The 26,633-nt window shown below is 46.0% G+C and overlaps 1 protein-coding gene across 1 annotated transcript; it reads right to left on the minus strand.

Moving 5' to 3' along the window:
* Positions 1-5,035: 5,035 nt before the first annotated feature.
* Positions 5,036-26,447, minus strand: tgfbr2b (transforming growth factor beta receptor 2b). The gene is made up of 7 exons (XM_080857740.1): positions 26,243-26,447; positions 20,677-20,827; positions 20,032-20,222; positions 12,970-13,757; positions 11,461-11,602; positions 6,955-7,082; positions 5,036-6,644 (listed from the first exon to the last, which is right to left on the minus strand). Exons 1-7 carry the CDS (start codon positions 26,322-26,324, stop codon positions 6,462-6,464), a joined length of 1,665 nt encoding a protein of 554 aa, XP_080713866.1. The 5' UTR covers positions 26,325-26,447; the 3' UTR covers positions 5,036-6,461.
* Positions 26,448-26,633: the final 186 nt, after the last annotated feature.

Below are 26,633 nucleotides of genomic sequence, written 5' to 3' on the forward strand. Positions count from 1 at the left end.
CATCCAATGTTGTAGTGAGATGCAGTGACTGTATTAAGTGTAATGAAATTTGAACTATAACATCACAAGATATTGGCCATAGAATCTATCCGAGACCCTACTTTAAAAAGACATTTGTCCATAACTTTGATTAAACAGATTGATGAAAAAAAGTATCTCAACAACAGACTGTTCATCACCATGGCCTGGAGATGAGGCACAGCAAATTTGGTCACAATCAGATGAAGTGCCTCAGACTTTGAAATTGAAAAGCCGGGTTTGGAGGTGAAAGTTGTTAGTTATAGGCCCATTTGATTTGGAAAATTGTAAGGAATCAGAGGAAATAAAAAGTTTTGTTCAGACCCCATGCAGTTGCTGAGATTCTTTTGACAACCTATTGTCAGCATTGTCTGTATACCAAATTTCGAAAAAAGGGCAGGCGGAAATTTGCGGGAAATGGGTGAATTCGATTGGGGAGCTTCTATGGAATCAGAGGGATGTTTTTTTTAACCAGTATGGTTCTGAAGAAAAAGTTCATTGGGCTGTGTGACATCATGGACATGCCAGTATAATGACTAAAGAAGTGGCTTTGTCAGAGAGCTTTCCTTAAAGCCATGTCAAGGGACAGATTTGCAATGATCTGTATGTAAAAATGTGTCATATATGCTTTCATCCAAAACAACTTGCGTACTTACCTGTGTGAATATACCTATCTGCAATTTCAGGTATCTCCACCTACAAGAAAGCAAAGCACATGACGTGGACTGCTCTGAGAAGCTGTGGAAACTTCTTAACCAGTCAATTTAATCTTTGAGGTTAATGGTTTTGTGACAACAGATGGGGGAATTCAAGAGAAGACTTGCCTTCCATACTGCACAATCCCACTGACAAAGGGTCAGTGAACAGGGGAAGCAAGAGCAAACAAAACCGAAGCTGCAGTGCCAGCATGCCTTTTTCATGACCAAAAGCACATGAAAGGTGTAGATTTGCTGGATCAGATGGTTGGATGGATCAGATGGTTGGATGTTATCAGTTAAAGTATCACTCAAAGAAACTGTGGAGGAGGCTCTTGTTTCTTTTTACTGGCTGTCAGATGCTACATAAGCGAACGCTATTCTGTCAAAGTCTTGAGGTTGAGACAGGGAGTGTGTACGTTTCGTTTTTTACAGTGTGCTGGAAGAACAACATTCACAGCCAAGTACAAGAGTGGCTAGAGACGGCGGCAGGAGGTCCTGGAATAGGAACTTGTTACCCCAGTGACAGCGAGGAGTGCTCCTGAGAAAGACTCTCCCAGAAGAGAAGGAGATGCAGGGAGGGGCTCTGATGCCTGTGTCACTGCCACCATCTGTGGTTGCAAACATGGCAACGAGGCCGTACACATCAAGTGCTTTGGCAAGCACATCCGTCAACATCTTCACTTAATAGTGGATGATTATTTAATGACTTTTTATTACAGTGCCACTGTGTTTTTTTTTTTACATTGCCACTGATTTTTCATAAAATATGAATGAACATTAGGTCAAAGGCAATCATTTTTTAAATGTTTAAGCTCTCAAATGTTTTTTATTTCATGTTTCTATCAGCTACACAGGCTGGGAAATAAAGGTTTTATTGACCGTTCTATCAGACACCTCAGGAGGTTTTAGGAGGTTGTTTTCAAACAATGCCTTTAGGTTAGAATTCTTTTTTAGAGGGCGCCTTGGGCCGTAATGGGTTAATCCACCCACTGTTGTTGTTTGGTGGTCCACCTTGGCTTAAGTCAGTTTCATTCATCATTGTTATGGTCTTGTGTACACTAATACCACCAGTAATAAGCATAACGGCACATATATCACAGGGGTATCCAGGAATCTGGCTCGTGTGGTGTCCCTTGGATAGACTCTGCACCCTTAGACAGTCCAAGACAAACCACCCACTTTTGGCATCTTCCTCTTCCTCTTCTTTCTTTTACTTTGTCATAACTCTGGCTTTGTGTCATGGAATTTATCTGTTCCTGTCATCCTGTCCTCTATGATCTGCCAAAGTTGTCACATGGATGTAATTTATATTTCTAAATGCAAATGTGCAACCTTCAGTCTTTGAGAGGCCTGTATTACAATGGCCTGTGTCCTTTGTAGACAGTGCTCTCTGGTGGCAGTGAAGGGAAGTGTGGCACCTTTTGGCTGTAGCAGAACAACACAGAGCAGAGGAGTATGACACAACAGGGAGCCTTTGAAGAAGCTGCAGACTGGTTTGAACATGATATTATATTGCTTTCACAGTATTCATCTCCCCTGATCATTATGCTTGTTTGGCATCAGTAGTCACACTGGCTCACATGCACACTTCCCAGATGTTGCACTGAGGAAATAAATTGGCCTTTGGGGATTTGTAACAGAGCTGAGGATACCAGCATAGAAATGCATAACAGTGAATACACACACACACACACACACACACACACACACACATACGCACATACGCAAGCACACACACACACTCGCACGCACACACAAACACACACATTCGCACGCGCACACACACACACACACACATACGCATGCACACACACACACTCGCATGCACACACACACACACGTACGCATGCGCACACACACACACACACACACGTATGCATGCACACACACACACACGCACGCACACACATACACACACACACACACACACACAAACACACACACACACACACACACACACACACACACACATATTCACACACACACACACACACACGCACAGACACACACACAAACACATGAATCATACACATGCTCACACACACACAGATACACACATGAATCACTCACCACTGGAATGAATGTCTCTTTTTCAGACAATAGAGCAAGCCATCAGCATTGCTCAGTTGTGCTTCACAGAGTATCGCAGCAAACCAACATTGCATAGCTACAGGGCAGGTGTTGTGCTTTTATGGTTTGGAGAAATACTTATTGCCAGCACAATTAATCATGGTTTTACAGTAATGTGTCAGTCTGTTTGAAACTGTTAGAAATAGATGCATTTGTAAATAACATACTCAGTAGTTAAACTTAGTACAAAAGATTCAAATTTGTGTTAATTTTCTGCATCAATAAGCATAAATATTTTCTTCAAAGTATCAGTGTGTTGCGTCTGAGATTTCAAGGCTCTGTAATGACACCCATCTGCTGCACTTAACTATCATTATGGCAAACAGGAGGCAGTCATCTTCCAGTCTATGCCACTCTCACCACAGGTACAGATGACAGACAAAGCTATTATTTACCGGAGATATTTTGCTTTATTTTCAATAGCAACTGCAATACAATCTGCAATCTGCAGTTATAACAGATAATCATATCTGATTAAAAGTTATATGGCTGTCATCTAATGTGAACTCTGAACCCTTAGACAGTGATCTCTGAATTCTTGGGGTCTGTGTGCACATAAATGTACCGTATTTGCATGGCATCATGGCTGTAAACATACGTTTTTGCTTAGTTTGTTGATGAGGGACCGTATTCAGCACAAGTAACAAGACAAAACTGTGGGCATATATGCTTTGGATGTGCAGCTGGAGAGCCATTCTCTTGCAATGAGCCATTCTCCTGCAATATAGTTATTTTAGAGCAATGCCATGTAATTTAATGTCCTAGATGTATATACACAACAAAGATGAGGCCTTGCTAATATAATGTATCTCTTAATATAAAAACATTCTCTCCCCAGACACTGTGACACACCATGTGAAACGACTTCTGATTGTGAGCCCCTTCTCTAAATACAATCTATTTGCAGTGGTACAAATCAGACGCAAATTGACTCACTGGAAAAAGTCTATGCAAAGTGGAAAAAAAATCATGAGACAGAAAAAAAACTAGCGCACCCTTAAAGAGAAGGAGAACAAAAGAACGAGTGTAGAGGATCGGGAGGCATTGGCTCTCTCCCTTCTTGCCGCCTTGTCCCGCTCGGCCTCACAGCTTCGTCTGCGGACCGGCGCGGCCCTTCGCAGCCCCTGTCATTACGGTCACGGTCCGAGTGAACTACGCGCAGGAATGTCTGCACCACACCAGCGCCGCTCCAGAGGTCCCGGAGGAGTGCCGTCCACTGTACAGCTGCACATCTCACTGCAAACACGGCCACGCTTCACAAAGCTCCCTCAAAAGGAGAGGTTATTCTGCTCAATTTGGTGTATACTCTCTCTTTCTCTCCCTCTATCTCTTCACTGGAGGGCAGCTCTTGGCTGTAGGCTCTTGGCTTTAGGCTATACTCTCAGTCCCCTGAGTTTCCATACATGTTTCTATGCCAAGCATGAACTGCTGGATGCGAGACCACAGAGAGAAACACTGGCCTGTGTTACTAAGGGGCCTTTGCCTACCTGCACACTGCACACAACGTACGTTTCTACTCTGTTTTGCTGCTCACATTCTGAGAAATGTAACCAAATGTGTGTTTGGCTGTTTGCCGTGGGTGGTGACGCTTCTTTATCTGATCGGCAACCTGAGGGAGAATGTCAGACTGTGACAGCTTGACACTTCCGAAGCAACGGGCAAGAGTGCACACCTGCTTTCCCATGCTTCAGGACAGGATAAATGAGAGCATGAGCAGGTTAGCCAGTGGCTTGGCAGGCTGGGAGAGGAACTAATTTCCCCTGAACGTCTGAAGGATGACAACCCTTGTGAAAGGCCAGAGCAAACACTGAAGGGCCTGGGAACCTGGCATACCTGTTCTGCCTCACCCTGCCTGTCTGTCTGTCTGCCTGGATTACTGCACTTTGTGTTGCAACTCTTGTACGAAATGTGCTAAATAAAGTCTTACTAACTTACCTACTTACTACTGTCACAAATGCCCCCAACAACCCACTATACACAAAATGGAGTCTGTTAAGAGGGTAAACCTTGACAGAGATCTGAACGCCTAAAGAGGTTTTTAAAGGAAGCCTGCAAGAAGTGAGTGACTAGGAGACTTAAATGTTTAAAATGTCTTATAAACACACAGGTATAGAAACAGGAATCAGAATCAAGAAATACTCAGAGAATCTTTTTTTTTATAGCAAATGCATAAACATATTTTTATTCATAAAAGATTTACAATATTTTACATAGACAAGGACATACATGTCACCCCCTTTGGATGCCCACCTGTATAACCCTCTGGGGAATAAAATCCATAGCTAATCAATAACCAGGGATGGAAAATCGATTAGCTCTGATGAGGGCTGGGAGTTTCACAGGAACCAAGCATCTGGTTGTTGTTCTTTATTTAGCGTGGTGTGTTCATGCATGATTTTATCATTCTAGAACCAAATAGCACGCAATACATTTTCAACCAAGATTTTATTTTAATCCATATGATTTTATGTTTACGTCCAGAAGCACATTTTCTGGGGGGAGATCCGTATAATTCACAGGCAATCCGTATACGTTGACATGTATGCAAGGATAAGATGAAAGGCACAATAGCTGATGCTTCTGGTAATGCATATATCATGGGAAGCTCTTTTAGTGTTCAGTGAGTGTTGATATGCTGCCACACTCACACGTCACATGTAATATATCTTCCCTTTTGGTGGCCTTCATGTCAGCAGGGTTGGGATGTACTTGTGTTTACTGTGCTTGTTTTTGGCAAGAACAAGTTTATAAATCTTCTTTATAGAAAACAAAAGAGTGACTAAAAGAACACACACACAAACGCACGCGCACACACACACACACACACACATGTAAACACACACAGAGTAATATGTGTACGTAATTTCATGCAGGCACACTTCAAACATACGCACACTCTCTCTCTCTCTCTCACACACACATGCACAAACACACACACACAAACACACACACGCACAAATACACATTTTTAAACACGGAAACATTAAGATACACAGTAAAGTCCACAGACACAGACACAGACACAGACACACACACACACACACACACACACACACACACACACACACACACACACACACACACACACACACACACACACACACACACACACACACGCAAAGATAGCACTGCATCTCTGTTAGTCCTGAATTATGATTCTCTAGTATCGCCATACAATCTTTTGTGTATACCTACTGTATGTCAGAATCATTTTGGTTTCATTTCTCTTTGGCTGACTAAACATTTGGTGCCAAAATACACACGTCTGGGAAGGCCAGTCCCAGACTAACTTCACCACACCCTTTACAAAAATACATGGGCAACAGCCCAACTGTGTTCCCAACATCTCCTGTGTACGGATAAGCATGTAAAGTGCTCCAGTCTTTGGTTATAAAAGACACATTAAAAACCATATCCCACAGTCCACTTCTTACACTTCAACATACTACACTGTGTGTATGAACACATTCCAGTTTCCATTATTAAGGTGGGGGGGATGGTAGGGGGAACTTGTTTTGAAGTCATGTGACTCAACCCCTGTCCTTTGCCCCCAGCAGAGATATGTGAGAGAGAGAAGGCACTTCAGAGTTCTCAAAGGCACATGGAGGGGTTCTCTCACTTCCCGTCGTTCTGGGACAAGTCTTCCGGAATCTTCTCCTCGGAACTGCTGCGGCTAGACAGCTTGTCCATCTCGTCCTCGATCTCGTCGAAGCGCTCGGCCACGCAGTGGGCGGTGAGCCGAGCCTCTGGGTCGTGGTCCCAGCACTCATCGATCGTGCCGCACACTATCGCCACACCCTTACAAGGCAAAGCAGCCAAGTCAAAATCTTGTTACTACAGGCTAGCGGATTAGTTAGCTGCAAACAGGTATGGACAGAGCAGACAGAGAAGGCTTTCTTGACACATAGTTTCTTTTTCTTTCTCACTCAGTAAACTAGCTTCAATCTGTCTGTAGCAATGTGGAGCTGAATCCAAATACTCTCACAGTTACAGTTAGCTATCAAACTCATATTCCCCTCCAATCATTTAGATGTACAGATACGATCTTGCTCCTGCTGTCATTTCTCTGCCACTCTGTCACTTACACACGCACACCGTCCTGCCTTACCTGATGTTTGCTCCAGCTGTCGGGGATCTCAGGCCGCCCTCGATCTCTCAGGACGTTGTCCTTCATGCTCTCCACACAGGGGTGCTCTCGCACTTTGGACCCGAACGGCGGCTCATACTCCTTCACCTCTGCAGGACGAGACACACACACACACACACACACACACACACACACACACACACACACACACACACACACACACACACACACACACACACACACACACACACACAGAGGACGGAACATTAATCACCATGGCTCGGGCTGGCGGCCCCAAGTCCCGGCAGAAAACATTTCACCGTGGTGAATTACTCTTCAGGGGTTGAAGGGCAACTGTGGGCATTGGGGTGGTGGGGTTATCTTAAAGCACACTGTAGCAGGAGCCAAAGTTAGCAGCCTGAGAAGGTAGAACTGCTGGGGGAAGAGAAGATAGAGAGGGAAAGTGTATTTGTCACTGACTTTTTTTGGTAATGAAAGCAGTCACCACAAGTAACTTCAAAAGAGGCTACCAGCTACATCCGCAACAAAATTCATGAGGTAGCTTTGTGTCTTTGACTGGCAAGAAATATCGCTCTGGCATCAAAAATGAAATATCTCTCCTGTGGGACGTGCCCGACCCAGAGCTTATGAAACTGACCTCACGCCAGATGCTAAAACCCATTGACACTCAGGGTCGCTCAGGGTTTTCCCATCATTACATTTCACACTCACGAGTGCAAAAAGATAGTGGGCCAACCCCTGTGAAAAACTAAACAAAACCAGAAACATTCCGCCGAATGGAAACTGGAGGTCTGTCATACACAGGACTGTTGGTACACGGTCCTCCCCGGTGCTGGACAGGCCCACAGGAAGTGGCTGGTCCCGGACAGGAGGCAAAGGCTTGTGATTTGGGACCCCACAGAGAAGCTGACTCCACAAGCGGCCACTTCCTGTTTTTGACAAGTGGACTTCCCCCGTTTCAATTTATAAACCAAAAAATACGCCCACTCAGGACTGGCCGTATTCTTTAAGCTGGAGGCAGGCTATCCTGGCCTGTTTTTCAGTCCCCCCTCTTTCCCCCCCCCAGCACCCCCCGCTGCCTGTGGTCAGATGGAACAAATACCACAGCTGCCTACCTGCTATTCCCATAGCTGGGCAGGAGGCGACTGGGAGTCATTTTGGCTCAAATGGAACAACTCAAAACAAAACAATGAGGCCAAAAACACTGAGCTGCCGCTGAAGCTGCTGAAATGCATTCACTGGCCGTGTGAAACGTTTAGATGTTGTACTGATTATAGACACATAAAGTAGCATGGTCACATAGTGGCATGCAAGCACAATAGTCCCACTCAGAGCCTTCCTCCTCAACCTCGGCCCCCACGCAATGGCAGCTATGTGAAGAATGTTGAGGGTTTTATTTATTTATTTTTCGGGGCGAACAGATGTCACCCAGGCTTTGGGCCTCTCTCGCCCGGCTCCAGGATCCAGCCATGCCAACCCCTGAAGGGAGGGCAGGGTGTGGTGGAGTGGGGCGGTGGTGAGGCGGTGGTGGGGTGAAATGGTTTACAGCAGTTTCCCTTTCAGATTATCCGTCTGAAACCACTGTGGGTCTGCTGTCTGATTCCCTGTCTGGGACCGTTTCCCTCTTTTTCCCTCTCCCTTTCCTTTCTCTTTTTCGGTCTCGTGCTCCCACTCTTCTCTTTCTCTCTTTCTCTTTCTCTTTCCCTCTCTCTCTCTCTCTCTCTCTCTCTCTTCCCCTGTTCACCTCTTCTACAGCTGAACTGAGGTATGGTTCTCAGCCATGCAGCACCTCCACTCACACATGATGGCCCAGTTCAAGTCAGCAGGTTTTATGAGGCTTCTTTCCTGCTGCACTGAATATAACAATGATGCACACTCTCATATACACTAACCCCCCCCCCCCCCCCCCCCCCCCCCCCCCCACACACACACACACACACACACACTGCGTCCTTCACACACATGAACATGACTGCCATCGTAGGTGCAGTGCCACATCCTGCTGAGGTGAAAGTGGGCGATCCGTTTTCCTATGTGACTGTCTCTGCTGTGTACATGAAGTCTCCCGCATCCTGCTCAACTGCAGTCTGCTGGCTCTGCAGACCCTCACTGGACCCCACGAGCGGCAGTGAAACACATGTCTGTCTGCGCTACGGTTCTGTCTGTGTGAGGCTAAACTGTGATTCAAGCTGTGTACACTGGCCGGTGGGTGAGAGAGAGAGAGGGAGAGAGAGAGAGAGAGAGAGAGAGGCAGGGTCTGTGGAGTGTCTCTCTGACTCAGAGTGCTGCCAGCAGCGTGTCCCTGTGCCATGCCATGCGGGGGCCACTGCTGCAGTGAAGCTCAGTTCTGCGCTGGTGGATAGGTTGCCTGTGTTGTATCATGCCACCTGCTGCCCAGTTGCTGCCCAGTAAGGGCATCAATCGAGGTTGGTCTGGGGAAGTGACATCAAATGGGACTAGAACAAACCAATGGTTGAAGGCTAAAGTGGCAGAGGGAGCTGGAAGGGAGGAGAGAGTGAGAGTCAGAGTGAGACAGAGCATGAGAGAGTCAGAGACACAGAGAGAGAGAGGGGGATAGATAGAGAGAGAGAGAGAGAGAGAAAGAGAGAGAGAGATAGAGACAGAGAGAGAGTGCGATAGAGACAGATAGAGAGAGAGAGAGAGAGTGAGCTAGAGACAGAATGAGATAGAGACAGAGAGAGAGAGAGAAAGAGAGAGAGAGAGAGAGAGCGTCTAAGAGACTTATGAGTATAAAGAAAGCTATCTGGTGGTGGTATCCCATGTGTCTCCACTGCCCTCTGGGAGCCAGTCTAGTCTCACCGGCCCCTCTCGTCCAGTGTCCTCTCTGGGCAGGAATGCAACCCTGTGGACGGGGGGGAATGTCTCAGCCACTTCAGATGAGCTGTCAGCAGCGGGGAGGCCAGCAGGCTCCTGTCTCCTATCTGATTCACACCAGGGCAAGCAGGGGCATGCATGTAACACAAACCCAACAATCCTGTCACTATGTGTGTGTGTGTGTGTGTGTGTGTGAGTGTGTGTCTATTTGTGTGTGTGTGTGTGTATATGTTCAGCGTGTGTGCATGAGGGACCTTCACTGCGGGAGCATAGTTACATATATACAGCACACACAGATGTACATACAAAATTCTATCCCCCCTGTAGCCCGGCGAAGACCATGAATACCTCAACCTGAGCGAAACACATTCCAGCCCGTTCCTGGAAGCTGAAAAACTCACTCAATGTAGGTCACAGACGACGGGGGAGTCAAAGTGTCTTGTACAGTGATTTCCTCTGAAGAACTTTCCCATATGTGCCTCAGCGAGCTCCACACTGGGCCGGCAGGGTGCATACTTTCACACAGGTTTGGGGAGGGTGGACAGACGCTGGTTGAGCAACACTTCAGAACAGCCCAAGCATGTCTCCAAACCCTTCCCACAGGCCCGCCTCACTCTCACTCTTTGTAAGTAACAAACATGTTACATTATACCTTACACACCCACTCTCCCACACACACACACACACACACACACACACACACACACACACACACACACACACACACACACACACAGACACACACACACACACACACGTGCATACAAGCACACACATACACACAGAACCACATACCTGCATCTGCTGGTAGCCTGCAGGTCTAACTCACATATACTTTCAACCTTGTCTTGGTAGCAAAACATACATACATACATACAGTCCAAACACGCATACACATCCACACATACACACACCCACAGGCCCTAAATGTCCTTAACCAGCTTACAGCATCTATATTCACCACCTGACCAAAGAAGGGAAACGGTTGTGATGGTCCATTTCACATTACGCTCATTCCTGGCATTCCTGTGGCGGACCAAGGCACTAGGGTACCATCCCTGTGTAGCTTAAAAAGGAGGGAAAACAGGAAAAGGGCGCGCGCCAGATCATAGATCACGGCCAAGCACGGGCCCAGCGCTCAGGAACAATGCACAAAGCCACACCGGCCCAGAACACAATGAGCCGCTGGAAAAGTCCGCCCGGCAAAACTATTTGCGGCAGATGGTGTGTCGTGCATAGGGTCTCTCCGAGGAGCACCCACCGAAACCACCCACCTCCAAAAATAAATGCCAGAGTTCAATGAGGACACAGAGATTGAGAGGAAGGCAAGAGAATGAGTTAGACGCAAGGCTTTTACAGGGCTGTGTTGGTCAGGCGAGGAGCTATTTCAGACAGGAACATTTTCATTACACGTCTGTTTCACCCTCCATTAGCGCTCCCTCCCCTCTGCGGTTAGTTCTGTTCTGTTCACAGATGCAGAGAATAGAGCTTGCTGGTCGCACCATATGGGCTAAAGAATTGCATTATTCAGAAATACAAATGGTCAGCGAGGAATGCATGCGGTAAACTGACGGTATGAACCAGGGGTAAAGTGATATTTCCACTTGAGTGGATTCTGTGCCCTCCCCTTCCACAGGACCAGACAGCCTCTGTCAGCAGGTGGGGACCTACCTCCTATGGCGGTACATCTAGAGGTGATCTCCCACAGCACCAGGGCCATGGAGTAGATGTCTGCCTGTTTGAAGGACTCGATGTTCTCCAGGTTTATCCTGGACTCCAGAACCTCCGGGGCCATGTACCTGGCCGTGCCCACCTGAGGACAAAAACAAGAAATCAGATATGGTTGAAAAAATGATTATACGTGCGTTGAGAGATCACTGTGTTGCTGATGGGCTTGATTTAATTGTGAATGAGGCTCTCTGACCTCAAATGTTTGTGTCATTATCTACAAATGCTTCATGACTTGTCAGTTACGCATTGTAATAGAAAATAGTTTAGAAAGAAACTATTTCACTTCAATCAGAATATTTGTGTAACCTACGCACTGCTCAAAAATGTGTGATGACTTGTGCTGACTTGAGCCAACTGAAGACTCAGCATTGTAACAAACTTGTAAACACTTCCTGGGTGGAAACCATGTCTGTGAGCATTAACCACAAATTAGCCTAGCAGTCAATCAGAGAGGTAATGCTACCAGGTGTGATAACTATGGCCACACCAGAGCACTCTTTTCTGTCACTTTGCAACTCCGCAAAAAAAAGAAGGTGTATGTTGTTTTCTGACAGGTGACTCATCACCTTTCGCACATGCATTTGCAGCCACTGAATCACCCATGGTCCCCAAAACACACCGAACAAAGGTCATGTGACGGGGACAGACACGCCAAAGGGGGGAAATTCCCTGCAAAGTTACCGCAGAGGAGATTCGCAGACTTCCACTGTCAGTGACCGACTGGTTCTGCTTTGTCTCAATAACACGCCCGGCATGATTTGTGAATGAGCTTGACAGAATGCCTTACAAATGGAGCAATGAAACAAAATACAAGACAGTAAAATCTAAGTGACCTTTTAGCTGGAGAGAGCTATGAGAAAGTGAAGGCATGCAGTTCAACTGATCTTGTGTTTTGTGGGAACTGAACCTATTGGCTTGTTGGCATTTCTAAGCCAGTACAATAGCCCATCCAAAAACACTGTTGCAACACACATAATAACTTGTAAACTGCTAACTGACTTCATACTGCAGTGCAACAGCAGCAGATGACTTGCTGTGAGGGTGCTGCTGACCTGTTATAGCAGGAGTTCAAGTGTAGGCCAGGGCAGCTGAAGGGCAGTCAACTTAGCTGCCCCTTCACACCTACCCAAAGTAAGGCAACTATTATTAACGGGACATTGCATTGGCTTTGGCAGAGGAAGGGAGGTGACCAGCACCTGATGTGCTGTAAGTGTTTAGCTCCTAATTCTGCATGTGTTTGAGTGCACAGTCCATGAATTCCCACCATCCCAGATCCACTCAGCTCTTTCTGACGTACAGTGGTTCTTAGAACTATTATAAGATTGTCAGGAGACTGCAGCACCTGTTGTCAGATTCATAGTTCATTGAGAATATCAACCCATAACAGCATGTAACCAGTTAATTAACTTGTGTTTTCGCTATCCAGGTAAAGCCTTGGCAAAGTCTTACCTGTCCGCTATTGGCCAGATCGTCCACAGACAGTGAGTTATCCAGCCTGAGGCCAAGCCCAAAGTCGCAGAGGCAGCAGCAGAGGTCTTGTTTCACCAGGATGTTGGAGCTCTTCAGGTCCCGGTGCACGATGGGCACCTTGGGCCGGCCTCCAGTGCTGTGGTCGCTGTGGAGGTGCGCCACGCCGCGCGCCAGCGAGCTGCCCAGCACCCGCAGATCCTCCCAGCTGATGACGTGACGCATCAGGTAGTCCTGCAGGTTGCCGCGCGAGTGGAAGGCCGTGATCAGCCAGTACTGCTTCTCCACCTTGCGCTCCTCAGCCGTCAGGAAGAGCAGCACGTTCTCGTGCTTGAGGTCGATGTCAGAGAAGATGTCCTTCTCGTTCTTCCACGAGGCATACTCCTCTTCGGGGAAGATCTTGACGGCCACTGTCTCGAACTGCTCCGAGGGGTTCTGCTTCAGCTTGGCCTTGTAAACCTCTGCGAAGCGACCCTTGCCCACCAGCTGATCCAGCTCGATGGGCAGCGGCTCGGTGTTGTGGTTGAGGCTGTTGGCGTGCGTGGAACTGCTGTCCGAGCGGTCGTCGTCCATCATGATGGCGCAGGCGTCGCTGCAGTCCAGCGGGCCCTTGCGCTTGTGTGGCTTGCGGGTGTCCCACTCGCTCTGGCGCCGGCGGTAAACACGGTACCAGTAGAACATAGCCACCACCAGCATGGCCACAACCAGCAGGGGTAGCAGGCTCACCAGGATGACTGCAGCCACCTGGGACTCCACAGTTGCCCCTTGAACTGTGGCAGAAATAAAGAATATTAAAAAGTCAGTTTGGATAGGAAACTGATAGTGATTGTAATAATCTTCAGTTCATATTCAGTTTTCAGCTCATTTTCAATGTATTTTAGCCAATCTAAAAACTGCATATAGCAGATAGTGTTTCAGCATTTATGTCGTATCGCTGATAGTCACAGTCCGGCTATAAGGCTATTAATACTTAATGGAGCCTACTATCTCAGTGATAAGCTCATTTCGAGCAGTGATCGCATAACTACTCTGAGGTGACTCCTGATATTTTTACACACGTAAACACAAGAGCGATTAGCACTGACATTCACTCCCACCAGCCAGACTATTATCAACTCAGCAACAGGCAGGCAATGTTTAGCAGTCAGAGAGAGGAATGCTGCCAGAGTGTTTTGGGTAGAGGGCACACCAGGCAGAGTGCACAGAGAGGTGGGGTCTCTCACACTGGCTGACAGGGCACAGCTCAGTGGAGGAACAAGCTGTAGTTTCCCACCTCTAACAAACTATAAGGCATATATTAACCCTGTGGAAAGACATATACTAGTATTGTATGAAGCCTGTATTATCATATGATGTATATTATAAGATATTTATAAGGGCCAGATGTTTCTGTGTTAATACACTGTGTACACTTAAACATCTGAGACCTATGTTAAATAACCAGTCACATATCCTTGGTGTTTAATAATGTGACAAATATTAGTTGAGTGTAAATCCTATTGTAAGAACACCCAAATGATTTGCATGAGTTCTTCTTGGCGGCATGTTAAACCCCCCTGTTTGTGGTGTGGTTGGGAAGGTCCAGGTGGAAACTCAGGGCCCACTGAAAGCCTCCTCTATGCCTTGAGTGTGTTCACGGGGGAAAACTACTCTGGCACTACCAGTGGCCTTGGCATGGCAGGTAGGACCCAAAGCAAAAACACCTACTGCCAGTACTGTGGGCAGGATGTGGCAGTCGGTGCCCAGATTGTCATCTCATTTTAAATGAAACACACACACATGTTCTTGCTCACACACACACACGCACTCACACACACACACAAATGCACACACACACACACACACGCACAGACTCACAGTCACACACAGGCTCACCAAGTGTGCCAGATACACAAATATTCGCTTACTGGCACCAACACAAAAGAGAAACACATACATAAACAGGGTAAAGCTTTAGGTATATCTGGAGATCGAGAAAACAAGATTAGAGTAAAATCTTAGCACTTTGAAACACACTAGGGAGTGCTTTGCCAGCATGGCCTCAAAAGCCTATGTTGAAACTACAGACTTTTCCAACCAAATAAATAAATAAACTCGTATGCCAAATACGCGGTTCACACCTAGTATTCTTTACAAGCCGGTGGTGTTCTCTTGTCCTAAGGTTGTGCAATTACACAGGCAAGACTGAAGGTGCCAGAGGCGGCAGATTAATACGCGTGTGGTGAGGTCAGTGTTCCCGGACTAGCTGTTTGACTGAAAATAAAAAGCGCTCTAATTGCTTCAATATTTGCAATGTGTCCTGAATAACAGAATTCCGAGGAAAGAATGACAGGTTTCCCATAAAACTGCTTAATCTAGACATGATTTCATGAGAAAGCTGGGGGTACAAACCACCCGTTACGGAGGTCCCCCAGGTCCTGACACATTTTATCTGCACGCAGGATTTTGGCGGTTCTTCCAGCCGAACGGGGCTAGTGTGAGAGCATCGAGCGTGCAGATTACCACGCCATATTAAACCTCTAATTCCCAGACAGACAGCTGTGTCGATTCGCTTACCCTGTGATTACCACCATGGAGTTCGTTCAATTCGCACAACGGCGATGTTGATGATGCTTTAAGTCGCGCCAAAAGGGGCAGTGTGGAAGAACGTTTTTTCTCTGCCTGTCCGTATGTGCAACAGTGAATGGCTGAGCGTCTTTTTTTTGCACGAGAACATTCTGTGATTAACCATTGACCCAGGCCATCTTAAAAACAGAGATTCCCATAACTATTAATAAGCGCCCTTTGGACCCCTGTTCTCCTGTTCAGAGGGAGTATTGGGGTTTGTGCCAGAACAGGACTGGTAACAGGGCCTATACTTGAGCGTGAGGAGCACTCACTATTTGTTATGGTTACAACGGTGTTTCAGAACATGGCTCACGCCATAAACAAACCCTCCTCCTGGCTTTTTTCCCACTCTCTGTGTCTCTCTCTCTCTTTCTCTCTTTCTCTCTCCCCACTGTTTCTTTCTCTCACTCTATTTAGGTTTGGTAGACTGTGACTCACTCACTTTTTTTAAACTGTCTGGTTTGGGTCTCCAGGCTAAGATTCCTCCGCATGGGGGACCGACACAAAAAAAAAATACACACACAGAACAGAAACCTACAGACTGACTGACCCCCCCTCACCCCCACCCCCAGCCATCCCCGTCTTCTGTCTCTTCTTGTTTTTCATTACAACAGCATCTGATAAAAATACCTCAGGAACAGGGGGGCTGAAGATGATTAAACTACTACTCAGACGCTTAACCGCCCGGGCCTGACTCACAGCAGCTCGTCTTAACATACACATCACATACATTCATGTTTCTGCTGCTCAGCGGGGCACCATCGGGGCCGAGGTCAAGGGTTCAGTATCTCTGGGTAGACATGTGGACGAAAGGTGCATGTTGAGAGTCTGCTGAGTGCTGAGTGACTGTATATCTAAGATGTAATAATGTGAAACTGATGCAGTCTCTTCTGTTGCATCCACATGCTGCTATCACTGTTCTTTCAAATCCTGTGGAAATGAGCGTTTGGGAAAGTTATGTGATGTGCTTGAAAGATAAGGTTATCTAAAGTGCTTCTAATGGATTTGTAGAGTCCTTATGGTCAGTATAAATACTCAGATCTCTCTCAGATCACTGTCAGATAATCTGACCTTATTCACCTTGTGAGTCTGCTGGTGTGCTTTTAGAGATCTTTTAGAGTGACAAACCTTAAATATATAAATATATATATATATCAAGCCACTTTATAAGAAGAATAACTAAGGGGCCACAAAAGGTATAAATTGGGAACATTGCAACCCCCGCTGTATAAGGTCGGCCTCCTTGTCTGCTGTGGCTATCAAATTTACAACTACAAAAACAGAGAAAAGGGGAGTGGGACAGCCCAGCCGCACGCTCCCAAACTGTCTTTACGACTTCTTTATTGGAAACAAATGTATAGTAGAAGGAGAAATTCACTTGTCGCTATCGCCTGGCGAGGAGGAACAGTAGCAGCAGAGGCAAATGTTTCAATTTAAGTTATGTGTTAAGTTATCTACCCTCATTGGTGTTCAGTTTGTGAAATCTGCAGCTTAGCTTTTGGGTTTGAGGCCATTCAACAGAGACATTCAGTAAAATATTAGAGAAACTAACTGTGACTGAAAATTGAACTGTATGTGTTAGGATTGCACTTATATAACTGCAATTAGTATGGAAATAAAGTTACTGTAAGGTTACTTTTCTTCATTTCATGCAAAGTAATCTATTTCTGTCTCAATCTGACTCCCTCACAGCCTCTTTTTGCCTTGGTATTACACACACACACATACACACAAACACACACACACACACAGAAACACACACACACACACACGCACGCACGCACGCACGCACGCACGCACGCACGCACGCACGCACGCACGCACGCACACAGGCACGCACGCACACACACACACACACACACACACACACACACACACACACACACACACAAACACACACACACACACACACACACACACACACACACACACACACACACTCAAACACACAAACACACACACATACTGGCTTACACGTACTGCTGAAAACGTTATAAAAATTGTTATGCTAGGCGAAAAACAATGCAAGGCATTTCTGAAGGAGTTAGCAATGGCATAAATCCAATAAATAAACATGAGCTTCCTGAGACACACGTCCTGTAAGGAAAAGCTAGCAAGGCCCTTTTTTTCTCTCAGCTCAGATCCAGCTAAGCATCTCTGTAATAAAGTTTAGACGGGGAGATCAAACCCAAAACCATGGAGCATGCAACCTCTCCAGAGCACAAAGCACTAAAACTAGTTCATGAAGCCCTATGAATATTTATTGTAAACGCTACATCAACCTCCATAGATTAGGTTGGCTAACGCTTAGTGAAAAGCATTAATAGAAATCCCACCGTCTGCTTCTAGACATGCAAGATGTGGAATTATGAACCAGGGTATTACAAATAAAGTCAGGGTATTACAAATAAAGCTCGCTATAAGCAGATAGAGCAGTATGTGGTTGTCTTTGTGGCCTAACATACCGGTAAACACACTTTCAGGCTTTCTCTTTCGCTTTTATAAACTGCCTCTCTCTTTCTTACTTTAGTGCACACATACACATTACATGTTCGCTAACAAAAAACAACACACACACACACACACATACACACACACACACACACACACACACACACACACACACACACACACACACACACACACACACACAAGCACACAGACGGGCACCCACATATACACACACACACACACACACACATACACACACACACACACACACACACACACACAAAACCATGTACATTTTCAAACTGTCAGAAATCTCTACTGGACATGGGAACCAATTCCAATCTACGTACATGATATTATAACAGAAGCTGACACTGGTTTGCAGACATCTGCAGATTGTGTTGAACACAGCAATGTCCCCATTAGAACTGCAGCGTTAGACCTGTGGCTCTGTGGCATTCCCCTGTCGCCTACACACCGCGAGAGCAAAGCACTGCTGGCATTTAGACTTCACATCCGCCCAGGATTTTACAGTACGCGTGGTGAGATTGTATAATTTGCAGACATCTGAGTATTCAGTTGTTTCAAAAACGATTGTGCTAGTACATGGTTTGTTTCTTGATTTGTTTGTTTATTTGTTAGTTTGTTTGTTCTTGGCTTGGGTCATTCAGAATCCCCTGTGAAGTTCCACATAAATCATCTTTTTTAAAGTAAATACAGACACAAATATACATGCCGTCCTATTTCTGTGCTTGTTTAACCCATTACGTATCTAAAAACCAAGATAGAAGTCTACTTCCTCACTAGTGTTCTGTGTCGTCTACCTAGTCTGGAATGTCAAAAACTCCAGTGAAAGTGAGTCACTCAAGATTCTCTTTTGTGTTGTTCTGTTTGTGTTGATGATGCAGTGAAAACAATACAGTCTTCATCGAGAAACCTGTCGTGGAACTTCCCTTGAGAAAAACAACCAGAACCACAGTGCACACTGAGCCATCTCAGTACTATGATGGCCTGTGATGTCACTGGGTTGCCTTGCTCAGCACTGTCATGAACATGCGTCTTAGTGTGCGTGTGTGTGTGTGTGTGTGTGTGTGTGTGTGTGTGTGTGTGTGTGTGTGCCTGTGTGTGTGTGTGCGTGTGTTTGTGTGTGTGTGTGTGTGTGTGTGTGTGTGTGTACACATGTGGTAAGTGTTATGTCTGTGCAGGGGCGAGTGGTTAGAAGAGTGAGTATGTATGTATGCCTGTATCTGTGTAAAAACACCTCCCACTAATAACACATGCGGACCTCTTAAGTTTTGCACTTTTGCTTCTTTAAAGGTGCATTATGCAACAATTATGCTTCAGGATTAGGGTTAGGATAAGCAGTTTAACCTTGAAATAACAGCTTAAAAAAAATTGGGGCGCTACAATGACATTTAATATGGAGAATCGCGTCGGTGCCATTGGCATAGCAGGGTCGATAGGCATATAACTGCGTTCTGTAGTTTCGCCTGCCACAGCCCACCGACCTGACTTGTTTACCTTCTGCCGATCTAGTAAGTAGCTTATTTGCCGTCTTGCTTAGTCTTGTGTTGCACTTTCTTGATGTTTGACTATGTAAGGACAGTCGTTGAGTAACTAGTTTGTCATAATGTCAAAGTCAGCACATTTCAAGAGATTTCGTTAGTTTTAGCTGCTAGCATACCTTTAGCGAATAGCTATTGATCCTTATTGCACCTTCAAAATCATTAAATTGATGTTTGTTATCAATTTACACGTTAAATGGATAAAATAATCCAGCGGCTCAACTCTAAGAACACAACTGATATGTGAAAGGGTGTAAGTTCGTACGAGACCCTAAATGAAGGACATGCTTTCCATACTGCATTTAGTCATCAGTGTTTCTGTATTTATGTATGCTTTGAGTAATAGATTGGTCAGTCTGTTGATAGAGAGAAAGATAGGTAGAAAGATAGAGAGATGGAGAGAGAGAGATGGATAACTCACTCTGAGTGAAGATGACGTTGTCGTTGCACTCCTCCTGGTTGCAGGAGCAGATGAAAAGCATTCCGTCCTCGGCCTTCTTCTCCTTCATCACGCACGTGGAGCTGTTGTAGTCGTCCAGGTGCATGCCGTACAGAGGCAGGGCCGGGTCGTGGCACACAGTCTCCAGTGTGTGGTTATTATCATTCCTCCTCCTGGCCAGGGAGGACACACACACACACACACACACAGACACACACACACACACACACACACACACACACACACACACACACACACACACACACACACACACACACACACACACACACAGAAAGACACACATAAGTGACACTGCCACATATGCAAACCACACACATCAACAAAAGCACAGTAAAGGCCTTTTATAATTTTTCCAACAAAAAAAATTCACATTATAAACCTACAAGTGCTTTGTGTTTTTATTTTGTAGGAAACTGTGTGTTTCCTTTGGTACGATTCTTTCAGAGGCAGAAGAAAAGTGTGGTTTAAACATCAGAAAATGGCCCATCAGATAGCAGGTCAAAAAATGCTTTGTATTCACTTAAAAGACTTTTCTCTTGCCAAGAATGGAATTACTGTGGCTTATCAGGGAAGTGAGTGCATGGGGAAGATACAGGGGCCACTTACCAGATTGCCACACACACCTGCTCGGGCAGACCACATATGGACGTGATGCTACAGTTGGACTTGCAGTTCCCAGTGCCATTGCAGGAAGTGGGGAGCAGATCACAGAATTTGCAGAGGGCAGCTAGTTTGAATAATGGGGGGAACACTCCGTCTATGAAAGAGATCACACACACCAGAAAAGCCATTAACCACTGGCTCATAACAGTCTACCATACACTTCATGACAGATCAGCCACCTGGGCAAATCATTACACTTGGGTTGCAGCTCTGGTGAGGAGGTTGTTTTACTGGTCAACCAAAAGAGTTAAGCATTTCAGCCCCTTTGCTAATGTTCTGCCTTATTGGCTACAGATGACTGGGCCACTGCAGGCTCCACTGGCTCTTCGGAACGAGGAGGGCGGGGGTCTGGGTCACGGGCGGCTGAGTAATCAGCCAGATCTTACGTGAGGTTCTCTCTCCCACAAGCCCTCTGCACGCAGGACCTGCTCAGGCCTGCTTTTTTATGCTATCTGACTGGCTGACTGACTGGCTGACTGACTGGCTGACTGACTGACGACTGCACCAAGTATTTTTCTCTCAGAGATAGGAGCACAAACACCAAGGGCTGGTTTTACATAGTAAATTGATATCTACAATATTGTTCATTCTAATTTATTGAGATTGTGCATCAAACCTCAAAATTTACAGCGAAAGTTATAAAATCATACATACAGAGTATATTTAAGTCTCTTTGCTCTACTTCCTCAGGAAAACAGGGGACATACTAGACAGCTACATGGTTCTTCAGCATGTCTTCCCATAGGAACCGGAAAAGCCTTTGTTTAGAACACTCTGATGATGAACGGTTCTTTGAAGAGGCCCTTTGAAGGCTCTCTTTAGCTGTCAACTTCAAAGACATTTTCAGCTGTGAAACTATTTTCTCAACTCATAGGGAATTTTTTTTGTAAATGCCTCTTTGGTGGTATCAACTTATAGCCATCCTTACTTTAAAGAATGTAGGATATAGGATATTTTCCATTGATTGTATAATAAGTAAACTCTACTGTGTTGGGCTATACCACCAGCAAGTGCAGGCCTTGTGGCCAGCAGTCTGCCCACGCCCAGTGTGTGTGTGCGTGTATGTGTGTGTGTGTGTGCGTGTGTGTGTGTGTGTGTGTGTGTGTGAGTGTGTGTGTGTGTGTGTGTGTGTGTGTGTGTGTGTGTGTGTGTGTGTGATGGCTACAAGATCAGCAATCTCATGACAGACTCTAGTGTCCCACTCTTTCCTTCTCTTGCCCAAAGGAAGAGCCAGGTGACATCAGAAGGGAAGGAAATCGAGTCAGAGAGGATGTGGACCTTCCCTTCAACAGCCTAACTAGAGCTGAACAACATCACTTCAACTGCACCTCAGCACAGCACAGCAGAACCAGCTGCCTGGGATACTGAAGAACGCTCAAAGAATAGCGGCTCCACATTAGCAAGTACATTGGAGGAGCAGATGCTGAACGTGAGATGCACAGGCCTTCCTGAAAGGAAGTTACGCCCTCAGGCACAGAAGAATGTCTAGAATGGGCTGCGTTTTCTAAGCTAAAAGTCAAAAAAGAGATGAGAAAGACATACATGTAATACATCAGACACCATCTGATCAAATCCACACTAGTTCACTGTCCAACACAGCTCCACACCACAGATAGCTGTGGCTGGGCCGGGACTAGGATCACAGGAGGTGCTCCTGGCCACTCATCAAAGATATCCCAGCCTCCTATTTCTCTACTCTCTCCTCTCCTCCTCCTTTTTGGGCACTGCTTTCCACACACACGGGCATACTCATACATGCATGCAAACGAACAGACACACACACACACACACACACACGCACGCACATACACACACACGCGCCAGTGCGCGCACACACTGACATACTCACAAATGCTTGCACACACACACACACAAACACTCAGCATTTAGATGGCTTAAGCGTCCGGCCCAGTGAAGCGAGCCAAGAGAGGATTGTGTCGGCCACGAGGAGAGGAGGACTAATAAGGGCAAATCAAAACCCAGCCACTTCTGGAGGTTAGGCCACCCCCTCCTCTCATCTCTAAATAGCCGCCTCTGAGCACCCCGAGTTGAGGCCCAGAGAGGTTAGTGTAAACACCAGCTCAGATTCACACACCCTCCTCCTGTGGCCTGACACTGGCGCTAAGGGAGGGCCTACAAAAGCTCCTTTTTTTGGGGGGGGGGGGGGGGACTCAGTATCTTTCAGGCTGGACTGAAGGGTCCTTTCACAGGGGCCACATCCATGATCTGCACCCCACTCCGCTTTGAGATAGGTTGGTGCCAAGCGGACCAAGATGGAAGAAACTTTACTTTCAAACTGTTCCAGAACAGGCAACTTAAACTAGCGACTGCAGATATTCCGCTACTGGCAACCCATTCCAAATCTAGATTCCTAAACTATAAAGAGGGTGAAAAGCCTTTCTGTTTCACAAGCACTGAAGCACCAGGTCACATGAGACATGCAATGCAAAACTGACAGTAAGAGCACTGAAGAGCTCCTGAAACCCATCTGGTAAAAGTTCCCTCCAGAACCATAAAGTGTACTTGAACTACGCTGAGTGTCCATGGCTTATTCACATTGCTCTTTATACAGCCACTGTCCCATTAGGAGGCTAATAGATGTCATCTATCTTCATTAGGAGTCATACTGAGGGGTCAATGACCCCCCTGACATACCAGTGCACTCCAAAGGAAGGTCAGAACAGGACTGTAGGAACACTTTCAAAGGTCTAGAAGCATCCACTCCCATGTGGTAGAACAGAAGTGTTAAGATTGTGTCCTTTAGAAGACAGAAGAAGAGTTTGAATCAGTGTGTGTGTGTGTGTGTGTGAGAGAGAGAAGGGAGAGAGAGAGAGAAAGAAAGTGAGAGTGAGTGAGCGGGAGTGGGAGGGTGGGTGAGTGAGTGAATGAGTGAATGAGTGTGTGAGTGTGTGAGTGTGTGAGAGTGTGAGTGTGTGAGTGTGTGAGTGACTGACTGACTGACTGACTGACTGACTGAGTGAGTGTGAGTGTGAGTGTGAGTGTGAGTGTGAGTGTGAGTGTGAGTGTGAGTGTGAGTGTGAGTGTGAGTGTGAGTGTGAGTGTGAGTGTGAGTGTGAGTGTGAGTGTGAGTGTGAGTGTGAGTGTGAGTGTGAGTGTGAGTGTGTGAGTGTGTGAGTGACTGACTGACTGACTGACTGAGTGAGTGTGAGTGTGAGTGTGAGAGTTTGTGAGTGTGTGAGAGTGTGAGTGTGTGAGTGTGTGAGTGACTGACTGACTGACTGACTAAGTGAGTGTGAGTGTGAGTGTGAGTGTGAGTGTAAGTGTGAGTGTGAGTGTGAGTGTAAGTGTGAGTGTGAGTGTGCGTGTGTGAGTGTGTGAGTGTGTGAGTGACTGACTGACTGACTGACTGACTGAGTGAGTGTGAGTGTGAGTGTGAGTGTGAGTGTGAGTGTGAGTGTGAGTGTGAGTGTGAGTGTGAGTGAGAGAGTGAGTGAGTGAGTGAGTGAGTGAGTGAGTGAGTGAGTGAGTGAGTGAGTGAGTGAGTGACTGAGAGAGTGAGTGAGTGAGTGGGTGAGTGAGTGAGTGAGTGAGTGAGTGAGTGGGTGAGTGAGTGAGTGAGTGGGTGAGTGAGTGACTTAGTGAGTGAGTGAGTGAGTGAGTGAGTGAGTGAGTGGGTGAGTGAGTGAGTGAGTGAGTGAGTGAGTGAGTTAGTGGGTGAGTGAGTGACTTAGTGAGTGAGTGAGTGAGTGAGTGAGTGAGTGAGTGAGTGAGTGAGTGAGTGAGTGAGTGAGTGAGTGAGTGAGTGAGTGGGTGAGTGAGTGAGTGAGTGACTGAGTGAGTGAGTGGGCAGAAACTTGTGTCACAGCATGAGGTCAGGCCAGGGGACAGGAAGAGTGGGCAGCACTGTCTAAATAAAACAGTGAACATGGTGATTAACACTCACGTCAGCTCACGGAAAAAACAATGTCCCGCATGCAAAAAAAACAAACCAAAACACAATCCACACGTGCGCACACACCCACCCACACACATGCACACCAAATGTCAAATGGTTTTGGTATTGTATGAGTGGTGAGCTGTTTCCTGTGATGAAAGAAGCCCCTAAGGGAAGCGTGCTAGTATTGGCCAAAGCGTGTTTGACAGGGCCCAGCACATGTCCCTCGCTTCAGTGTTCCAGGCTCCCTGTACAAAGGAAGCACCAGAAGGAGCAGGAAAAGGGAACCAGTGTGGTGGCAAAGGCTGAACTGAGCGCATACACATATCTCAGAGGAAGGGACAGTTATTATATCAACACACAGGACCTCTCTGAGGCTATTTGTTATGTTTAATGCATAAAGCACATAGCAGGGTACACGTGCCAGGACAGGCTCACGCTGTAATACGCGATTGTTTCCAGAGTTTAAGAGAGGACGAAATAGGCAGAGACTGACACAGAGAGACAGAGAGAGAGAGAGAGAAAAGAGAGAGAGAGAGAGTTAGAGATGGTGAGTGTGTGTGTGTGTGTGTGTGTGTGTGTGTGTGTGAGAGCAAAGAGATAAATTAGAAAAATCATAATTTCATTATTTCAGTATTAGGGAAATGCTGCAATTGGTACATATCGCCTTCATATTATCACTGGTCTGTTCAAAATCTAAATCATAACGTCACAGGAAAACAATGGTAAATAATGATACACTTCCATAAACTCTGAGCAGCAAAACTCAAGGGAGATGAGTCACTTCCCATGCAACAGTATCTCCTTTCAGCTATAACACACTGTTAAACAAGTGCTTTCTCTCTAAACTACAGCATGTGTCACACTTTATATCACTGTAAGCTATACAGACCTCTACATACAATCCCAGTGCAAACATTTGCACAATTATTCAACAAATTACGCCATAACGCTTTAACTGTATATTAACAGTAGATATGAATATTTGGTGACATAGGTCCAGCAAAACTGTGCAATCTGTGAACAGCAGTCGGAGGATGACAATCGAATAGGCTGTATGGGACGCATTTTTCCATGACAGAAATCTGTTAATCGATTAGGATATGCATGATGAGATATGTTTCGCAAGTTTGGAGAGGTCTTGGCCAGGACAAACGTTAATTATTACCAGAGAGAAATAGTGATGTCATTGTTGACAGTCCTAGCCAGCATGCGCTGATAAAATAAGAACACAAGCTTTAACATGCTGCGTTTATTATGAGTACAGGCACAGGTAAATGCCTTCTGAACGCCAATGAATGGAAATAAATGAACTCGCGCTTTCATATGGAGAGCCTCGCTGTAATAATAAACTATTTAAGGAAACATCAGCATTCTTCAGCATTACATAACCCGAGATGAAAAATGTAAGCAAGCTATCACTGAAACAGTTCAGTTCAGTATCACCTGTTGCATTTACAAATGTTCCATGGCGAAACCTAAAGATAAAAGTAAGCTTTGAGCTAAGTGTCAAGTTCTAAACTAATTTAGACCTGAAAACGAGCTCACTGTGTGCACGTTACTCTCGTATTCTAAGTGTGTGAGTTCTGAAGAGTGTCAACCAAACTCACTCACCAACTCCACTCCGGCTCAAGACGGTCATATAGATGAGGTAGAAAGCGCCCAGCCAAACAGCCGAATTCCGAAAACGCTCCATGCGAGTCTAACACGTCCCCACGTTTCTCATGAACTTTTTGTTTAAATAAACGATTATTCTGTGTTAAGGACACTAGTAGGAAGGGAATTGCGGAGCAGCGTCCGTGCCCTCCCTCCAGCTGAAGCTCAGACTCAGCGCAGAGGAATCTGACTAACTGCGCTGTGGGTTGAGTCACTAGATTCTCCTCGGGCTGCTACAGGAAATCTTTCAGAAAGGGCAGGACTTCTTTGCCTCAGTCTCTACACATCTTTAACTTCAGCCTGTTATTACTGTGTATTCAAATTTAGATGGCAGGCCTGTAAATGGTAC

The sequence above is a fragment of the Sprattus sprattus genome, assembly GCF_963457725.1.
Source record: "Sprattus sprattus genome assembly, chromosome: 19".
In the NCBI taxonomy this organism is placed as follows: domain Eukaryota; kingdom Metazoa; phylum Chordata; class Actinopteri; order Clupeiformes; family Clupeidae; genus Sprattus; species Sprattus sprattus.

What these genes read in the sequence shown, in the direction of transcription:
- tgfbr2b (XM_080857740.1), bottom strand. Translation starts at nt 26,324, where the DNA reads ATGGAGCGTTTTCGGAATTCGGCTGTTTGGCTGGGCGCTTTCTACCTC. An exon ending in CAACGTCATCTTCACTCAGA is followed by an intron (nt 13,758 to 20,031) that starts GTGAGTTATCCA and finishes TTTCTGCCACAG; the next exon opens with TTCAAGGGGCAACTGTGGAG. An exon ending in ATCTGGCCAATAGCGGACAG is followed by an intron (nt 11,603 to 12,969) that starts GTAAGACTTTGC and finishes TTTTGTCCTCAG; the next exon opens with GTGGGCACGGCCAGGTACAT.